The 9,524-nt window shown below is 43.3% G+C and overlaps 1 protein-coding gene across 2 annotated transcripts in view; it reads right to left on the bottom strand.

Moving 5' to 3' along the window:
- Positions 1–5,293: 5,293 nt before the first annotated feature.
- Positions 5,294–9,524, bottom strand: part of LOC138979772 (uncharacterized) — a 42,883-nt gene continuing 38,652 nt past the window's right edge. For both annotated transcript variants that reach the window (XM_070352510.1, XM_070352511.1), the window contains exon 11: positions 5,294–9,110. In XM_070352510.1, the coding sequence (XP_070208611.1) occupies positions 8,881–9,110 (230 nt within the window). In that variant the 3' untranslated portion in view covers positions 5,294–8,880. The remainder of the gene's footprint in view (positions 9,111–9,524) is intronic.

The following is a 9,524-nucleotide window of genomic DNA, read 5'->3' as shown; positions in this document are numbered from 1 at the left end:
TTTCATTGATTGCATTTACGTGTGAATGTTGAACTGTGATTATTTACACTTGTTCAAGCGCATTTTTGTAAATTTTGACTTTCAACCTTCACCACCATAATCAAGCTTTCGGACAAAGCTACAGACAATTAAGATGTAATCAATGATTATTTATTGACCATTGGGTTAAATTTTATTAGCTAATGTTACATGGTTACTTCATATTTTACGGATATGTAAAGACACCAAACAGTTTGACGGTTGCACACCACGGAAGAGCATGGTTGCACGTCGCGACAATATTTGATTGCCAGCGGTTGTGCACCATGGGACATTGTCCTTCTAAATTTTCCAGTAATATCAAGTTATATTTGGTGAATGTCTCAGCTCTTGTTTTGTTATGTTGTTATAGTCCCCCACCACCTTTATTGCCGATGTTCTGTGCGTTTTTGTACGATCCGATAACTCCATATTTTGCTTCTCTGCAACCCCCAACCCCCACGATAGCGGGCTACCACCCCCACCGATCCCGGCAGAGAGGTTGCAGAATGGAGATCTCTGGTATCACGACGGATAGCTATCTTGATGTTAGCGAAGAGGTGGTGGAAGCTGTGGACGCTGTTCTTTCACAAGGGCAAGCTCAGACCATAGGTCCACCCACAAGGACATCAACACCATCAAAGCCGTCTGGGAGTTTAGGCAAGCGTCATCTGTGTCAAGAGTGTGGCAAAAGTTACAAATATGCTTCTGGTCTCACAGAACACAGGAGACAAGAACACGGCTTTCAAACGGGATCAAGACACACGTGCGGGGTATGTGATAAAGCTTTCATGAACATTACTGAATTTCACAGCCACTGTAGTGGTCATCAAGGCATAAAGCCACACAGATGCAAAAAATGCAACAAGTATTTCCAAAGCAAACGGAACCTCACACGCCACAATTGTAAGACAGAACCAAGACTTCTTGTCTGCAGCAAATGCGGCAAGAGTTTTGCTTGTGCCCGACTGCTGAGTCAGCACATGCATACCCATGACGAGAAACCCCAGTTTGAGTGTGTCAAGTGCCGCAGTAAGTTCAAACAGCGACAGGGGTTGCGTCGACATGAGAAGTCAAGGTGTCCAATGGCATTTAGGCAGTGAGAAACTGTCTGTGTTCAACTTCAAGTCACAAGAAGAATATTTTGTTGAAATTCTTTTACTCCAGATTGTTAGCAAGAAATCCAATATATGTGATCAATATTGTTTATTTATTTTACAATGACTACATTTTATTCTAATTTGAGTCAATTTGCAGCAAGGAATGCAGTTTGTGATATATTTTTAATTTACTCTTAGATGCATCAGATGTTGTGCATTTCGGGCTGATGAATTTTTATTGTATTACTTAGAAGCATTCGTCGGCTTTGCATTCTATTGTGATAGTTTCATTCTTATGGCCAACAATGTGGTATCCCTCTGCTACTGTCTTTGGAATTACTTCGAAGTCTTTTGAACAATATCTGAATACCCCGGCTTTATCGTCAAGCCGAAGAATGCGAAGCTTCACATTTTCAGTGGGGTGTAATGATAAAGCATGATCGATAGCGATGATGAATTCTTCACATTTTTCGGAACAATACCAGCACATGAAGCGGGGCTGATTCGCATCCATGGTTTATGCAGTGGACAGGTGATTTCAGGGGCCGGACTCCATCTGCCATAGAAAATTAGAAATATCAGAGTGCGATTACCATCCTGAAAAAAGTGCGTGTCTCCATGAAACTATTGGGACTGTACACTATCCGGGTCAAACCACCTGTACAGTGGCCGGCAAAAGTATTACACCACATAGAAAGAGAGGAAAGGTCTAACAATTTAGACACTTTTCAAACGGTCTTTTTAATACAATCAAGTATACTACACTCATGAATTTTTAACATAGTAAAGACGAAAGTCCCCTCTTTCTTGTGATACCAAATCTGTTAGCAAATGAAGAGTTCTTACATATCTAATTAGGACCGTTAAAATGTGAGGTAATTTCCCGATTCGTTCAAAGCAATTTTAGTCATTTCCGTTCTTCCCATTTGGTGCGATACTTTTGCTGGCCACTGTACACCATTACATGGCATGATGTTTGTTGTACAATGTTCAGAAGCGATTTTTCAGCCTTAAAGTAAATCTTTTCAACTTTCAATTACTTCCACGGCGCACAACCGATGACTACCGTGGCGCACAACCGGTCTGTACAAGGATTGTCCGTGGTGTGCAACCGTCAAACTGTTTAGTGTCCTTGCATATCCGTAAAATATGAAGTAACTATGTAACATTAGCTAATAAAATTTAACCCAATGGTCAATAAATAATCATTGATTACATTTTAATTGTCTGTAGCTTTGTCCGAAAGCTTGATTTTTAGTGGTGAAGGTTGAAAGTCAAAATTTACAAAAATGCGCTTGAACAAGTGTAAATAATCACAGTTCAACATTCCCACGTAAATGCAATCAATGAAAAAAATCGATGATGTGATGCTACAACACCTAAGTTCAAAGTGTAAACAAAAGTTATGTGATAATCTACTAATTAAGAGAAGAGATTTGTAATTTTGTGGAGAAACTCACCTCGCGTGTCCTGATCCCGCGGCTTTTAGTCGATGCAACCGATCCCGCGGCTTTCAGTCGGTGCAACCGTTTATACGGCGTGCACCCTGCAATCTCTCGCGCTTTATGTTATTTATTTAGTATATATATATGGAACTAGATGATTACCCGCTTCGCCGGGTATCGGCTTCGCCGGGAAGAAGTATAGCCGAATACCAGGCTGCGCCTGCGGCTTCGCCGGCGCACGAAGGAAAGGAGATAAACGCGCAAAACACTGGAGACCTTCTAAAAATAGTAACGTGCAGTGACCTTCTAAAAATAGTAACGTAGTAACGGGAATATGGATTGACGCCACACGGAGGAAGGGAGATAATCGCGGCTGAAAACACTGGAGAAGATAAGGAAGATTTACTGGTAGTGGATCCCGACAACAACAACAACAACAGCAACAACACAAAATCGGTTCAGCGCGCACAGCGCTGCGCGCTGAGAGCACGTGTTGAAATATCTCATCGATGAGGTTGTGTCCGGGGTGTAGCTGAATACGGTGTCCAAATTTGAAAAAGATCCACCGAGAACTTTGGCCGTGCATCGCGAACAGACAGACAGACAGACAGACAGACAGACACTAGTCGTATATATATATAGATGACCACTATCACTGATCTTGCCATCGTGACAGCGCAGCACGTTTGTGAAATCATAGGTGCAGATTGACCATATCGTTCCTGTACCTGTGTTCTCCATATAACCTTAGTTTTTTGCGCTTTAGGTTATTTATGAAATATGGACTGACCACTCTCACCTGGCCACCGTGACAGCGCGGTGTGCTTTTGAAATCAGTCATAGCCGGTACAGATGGACCATACTTTGGTCACTTTCTCGCGCTTTCGTGTATGTATTCATCCTATGGAATGATCAGAGACTGAGAGAGCCACTGGCCGTACGGTTGTCAAACCAATGCTGTGGGTTGACGGACATTGCCCGCTTTGTGCATACTCGCACTGGTCTACTGACTGACCATAATCACCTGATTACTGTTGCCCTGTTGACGTGAAATGGAAGGTGTGGATTGACCATATTGACCCTACCTGCAGCCAATTGCACTGTAGCTTTTTTGTCTTACGGACTGACAATAACCAGGTGTCAAAGCTCTAAATTGAAGTAATCAAAAACAAGAATGGTATGTTATTGGAGCGTTTAATTTATGACCAAAAAAAACCAAAAACACAACAACAAACACACGTTACAGTCCCGGTACGTTGACCCAGCGGGCTTTTAAATCAAACTTTCCAATAACATGCCATTCTTGTTTTTTTTATTCGGAATTTTGGAACATTTACCCTCACAACTGACCACGTGTAGCTGACCAGCAAAGTATAGTGGGACCTCCCGTTTAAGCCCCCTCCCCCCCCCCCCCACACGCCATTTAAGAAGTCAGCCTTTTAAGACCTTGCTTTTTACGATTATTTTTCTCCTAACTTCTGCAAATTGTCCTCCATTTTATTAAGACCCCCTATTTGGTAAGACCCAATTTTCAAAGTTTTTGGCAGGTCTTAAAGGTCTTAAAGGTCTAAAACCTTGTATTTTCAGATTCATTGATGATATCCTCTGCAAATTGACCTCCATTTAAAAAAAACCCACTCCTTTTTAAGACTGGTCTGATTTTCTGAGTTTTTGGGAGGTCGTATCGGGCGGGTTCCACTGTCCAGGTAACCATGGTAACCACGGTCACTTGCGAAATATTCCGCGCGGTGTGTTATGTCATGTAATTAACAGTGTGGATGGACAACGGGCACAGTAACATGATCAATACCGCGCGGTGTGTTATGTCATGTTAACAGTGTGAATGGACACCGGGCACAGTAACATGGTCAATACCGCGCGGTGTGTTATGTCATGTAATTAACAGTGTGGATGGACAACGGGCACAGTAACATGATCAATACCGCGCGGTGTGTTATGTCATGTTAACAGTGTGGATGGACAACGGGCACAGTAACATGATCAATACCGCGCGGTGTGTTATGTCATGTTAACAGTGTGGATGGACACCGGGCACAGTAACATGATCAATACCGCGCGGTGTGTTATGTCATGTTAACAGTGTGAATGGACACCGGGCACAGTAACATGGTCAATACCGCGCGGTGTGTTATGTCATGTTAACAGTGTGAATGGACACCGGGCACAGTAACATGGTCAATACCGTGCGGTGTGTTATGTCATGTAATTAACAGTGTGGATGGACAACGGGCACAGTAACATGATCAATACCGCGCGGTGTGTTATGTCATGTTAACAGTGTGGATGGACACCGGGCACAGTAACATGATCAATACCGCGCGGTGTGTTATGTCATGTTAACAGTGTGAATGGACACCGGGCACAGTAACATGGTCAATACCGACGGTGGAACGAAACACGGAAATAGTTTTCGATACAAACAAATCCGTCTTTGTGGCTGAACGGACCCGCATACGGCGCAGTATAATATTATACACTTTAAGGTAGTGGTGATCTATTGCTGCAGTAGAGTAGAATAGAATAGAATAGAACACGATGCGATACGATACGACACGATACAACACAACACAATAAAAACACATTACAGCACCGTACAATACAATACACCACACAATGTATAAAATAATAACAAAAGTGACAACAAAAGCAAACCAAAAAGACATTAGCAACAGTTCACAAAACAAACAAACAAACAAACAGAAAACTCACTCTGCTTTCAGCATTTTGTTTTATTCTTCTTCACTCATCATCTATAAATCATACAACAGTGGAGAGTTTGACAAGCCTGAATTAGTTGGTCTACAGGGGTGGCAACTTACACAAACCCACGCGCAGAATCATTAGAATAAATAAAATACTGTACACAACCAGTCTTCTTTGTTTTACATTCTATGTTCTGTTTTCTCACATGTATGACTGCACACACACACACACACACACACACACACACGCACACACACACACACACACACACACACACACACACACATACACACACACACACACACACACACACACACACACACACACACACACACACTGCACACACACACACACACACACATGCACGCACGCACCCACGCACACGAGCAATCATGCAAAATAAATGAAAACAGTATTTCAAAACTTACATTTGTGAACATTCTATGTTCTGTTTTTTCACATGCATGACTACACACACACACACACACAGACACACACACACACATTCACGCACGCACGCTCACAAACAATCATGCAAAATAAGTTAAAACAGTATTTTAACACTTACATTTGTGAACACACACACTCATGAAACTGGACAGTAGCGCTTATGGAGAGAAGCTTGGTTGCTTTTAAAATCGAGGTGATGGTACTAAATGTATGCATTTCACAAATGAATCATAAAATCAATGCAACCTCACCAAATCTATTAGATACTTTATGTTGAATATACGCGTTGCATAAAATAAGAGACGACAGTTCTGCAAAGCGTTCATACAAATTCTGGAGAAGTCCGATTTTTTTTGTAAATCTCAAAAGCATAATCATTTGTATCAATATCAAACATTTGCAGAACATCTCTGCCGCCGAAAACGGGTTCAAAACAAACAACTTCTGAAAACGTTGAATCGGCCGAGAAGAATGTTTAGGACGACATTCTCTTCGAGGACCAAGCAGTCGTTGTTTTCTACGTCAGCATCTCAGCTCATATCCAGTTTGTGAGGACTTGAGGAGAGATATTACGTTAGTTAAGAAGAGCAAAGAAAATAACGGTTTCCATTGAGCTGGTCAGGCCAAACATCTTTACGAAAATGTGCCTCAACCAAAAACTATCAAATGCCAAGTGCTTTTTTCTGCTATGTTATAAAACATCAACGCTCACCACCACCAACATACTAACAAACAATATCGGCAACTGACCTTGGTTCATTATAATTATATTGATGATCTAGCTCTAACAAGCATTCCATTAATAGCATGTTGCTGTGATCCCGAAAAACTCGAATTAAGGATAACGATGTGTCTGGTACACGTGGACTTGTGTTGGAAATGCTGGTTATTTCCCCAGGGAAAGGTCAATCAGCAGCAGTCCTTGAGACATGGCAAGCTGCTGTGACATTAAGAGGCTGGGAAAGACAACGTATGACGCAGTTTCTGTCAACACTGTGGGGACCGGGTAGCTCAGCTGGTAGCGCATTGGACTTGTTACTCTAGAGCCACGGGTTCGAATCCAGGCCGGGACGGACACGGGTCCATTTTATGTGCAGACTCAGAGACGGTATCCATGCCCCAACCCCGTGTCACCACAGTGGCACGTAAAAGACCTCGGCGATTCTGCAAGGCATTAGTGCACATCTGGGTAGCGAGACTTGTTGCTGCTAGCTTTCCACTGAAAGAAAGCGACCCAAAAATCACAGCAATAGCTACAAGGCATTGCGGGTTGTGTCGTGTCATCTCGCTGGATTTGTATTTATTTTTTTTATTATATCCTACCTTGCTTTTAGAATGAGTTGTTAATTAAACAGACCCCCCCCCCCTGTTAAATGTCACCAGGACAAGGTCTTGTCAAGCCTGCACAGTGTTCACCATTCGTAATGAGCCAGAAAGCCCAGAAGGCTTGCCCCACCACGCTGAAGTTTACTGGGTCACAGGGCTTGGCAAGCCTGCACCGTGTTCACCATTCTTAATGAGCCAGAAAGCCCAGAAGGCTTGCCCCACCACGCTGAAGTTTACTGGGTCACAGGGCTTGGCCGAGCAAAGGTGACGCGGGGAGGCACCCTGAGGGTCTGGCTGAGTCAGGTAAGGCGAATGGGGGTAACGGTCTGGTCTTTGTCTGGGTGCTAGCTGCAAAAGGTCATCGTACATAATTAAATGGTCTTAGGGATGACTTGAACGTTTGACACGCTCCAGACATTTGACACGAAATGAATGACACACGCCGCACATATCCAAATGTCACACTGTAATCTGAAATGTTCCACTTTTGAACACATTCTTGTTTCTTTGATCAGTTATGAACACTGTGTAACAAATTATATCATTCTACTAGCAACAGTAGCACGCATGGTAAACATTGTTCGTGCACCATGTGCGCTACTTTTGCCAGTAGAATTATAGAGTAATCCACACAGTGCTCACAACTGGTTACACAACAAATGTCTTCAAAAGTGGAATACTTCGGTTTACAATGCACTAATGTCCTAATTAGCGGAACACAATCAGTATAATTATCTGATTCTGCAGTAAGGGGTTATTTTATCAGTCGACTTTATCCGGAGAAGGAGTACTTGGCCAGGATTTAAAAAATTACGCAAGAACTGATGGGCAACAGGAAACAAGTTCTCACGCATTGGCTTACAAAATGACTGGGACTGGGGGTACGAAACCCAGGAGATTCCTCCTATACCCAGCCCTTATGATGTAGCTCAGTTACTTTCCGTTCGGGCCATGCATTTTTTTTCTCACAAACTCTCTTGGTAGCATTCGCTTGGCACTTGGAGGTTTTATGTAATTTTTGGTCTATAGATCATGATGTAGCTCAAATCCTTTCCGTTCGGGCCAGGAACTTTCCCCATAACCTTCTTGGGGGCATTCAGTTGACCACAGCGTCAAAAGGGTTGGGATTCAGATGTATCTTCAGATGGCATGCAACGTTTTGGTAGATCTATGTGGCTTAACTCCTTTCTGGACGGGCCATGAACTTTCTCCAAAACCCTCTTGGTAGCGTTCACTTGATGACAGCTATAGAAGCTTTTGGATTCACATTTGTATCCTTGAAACTCCGCAGAAAAACGTAACTGACACACCTTGACCATGTAAAAGTTACATCACTTTCTTCTGTCAGACACCATCCCTCACTGCTGAAAGCTGTTGGTGTCAAAGTGACAATCATGTTATAATATTTTTCTGGCGTCAGCAAGTGGTTACTGCCGCTTGATGAGTCACCATAACCCGGAGAACTTCTAGCTGTCACCATGTCAGCGACACTTTAGATACAAGCGGGGTCACCCTAAAGCCAGTAGGCAATTGACGTTATCATGACGTTGAAAGGAAAGTAACGTCATAGAAACGTTGACTGGCAAACCACATCATGAAGGTTGACAGAAAAATGACGTCATAGTTAATCTGGTCGGCAAAAACACATCATGACGCTGATAAGCAAATGACGTAATCACAAAGTCAACTGTCTAAAGGACGTGGTTATTGTCTGATGTTAGTGGCGGCTCCGTGACAAAGACACGCTGAAATGACGTCATCATTGTCTGACGTACGTTAGCGGCGGCTCCGTGACGTAGGGACGCTAAATGACGTCATCATTGTCTGACGTTAGCGGCGGCTCCCTGCACCTTGGTGACGAGCTTGGCCACCACAGTAGGCACGTTGGTGACGCAGACGTTCTTCACCGTGGCGTAGACCTGCTCGGGACAGTACAGCCCTATCACCCACACCAGGCTCGTGAACTTGACGTTGAACTGAGCCAGCACCGTGCTAGCGGCAGGGTTGATCACAGCGAAGACCTTCTTGTTGAGGTCCAGGTAGAAACCTAAGACATAAGACATAAGATAATTCATTGTCCATACAATTAAAAAATGGATGGAAAAGTGTGGTTCATCTGCTCTTAAAACAACCATGCAACATATGACAACAACTCTAAACCAAAAAACAATCAAACATACGAAGTAAAACACCAAAAGTACTCCAGACAGGCACGCACGCTCACATCCATACTACCCCCACACAAAGCGGCACACAAAGCGGCACAGACACACAGACACCGGCACACACACACGGACACAGACACACACAGATACACACACACACACACTCTCTCTCTCTCTCTCTCACACACACACACACACATACACTGTCTCTCCCTCTCTCTCTCACACACACACACACACACACACACACACACACACACACACACACACACACACACACACACACACACACACAC

Source organism: Littorina saxatilis, linkage group LG11, assembly GCF_037325665.1.
Source record: "Littorina saxatilis isolate snail1 linkage group LG11, US_GU_Lsax_2.0, whole genome shotgun sequence".
In the NCBI taxonomy this organism is placed as follows: Eukaryota; Metazoa; Mollusca; class Gastropoda; order Littorinimorpha; family Littorinidae; genus Littorina; species Littorina saxatilis.
The sequence above is the reverse complement of the archived record's forward strand: the minus strand, read 5'-3'. Positions and strand labels throughout refer to the sequence as shown.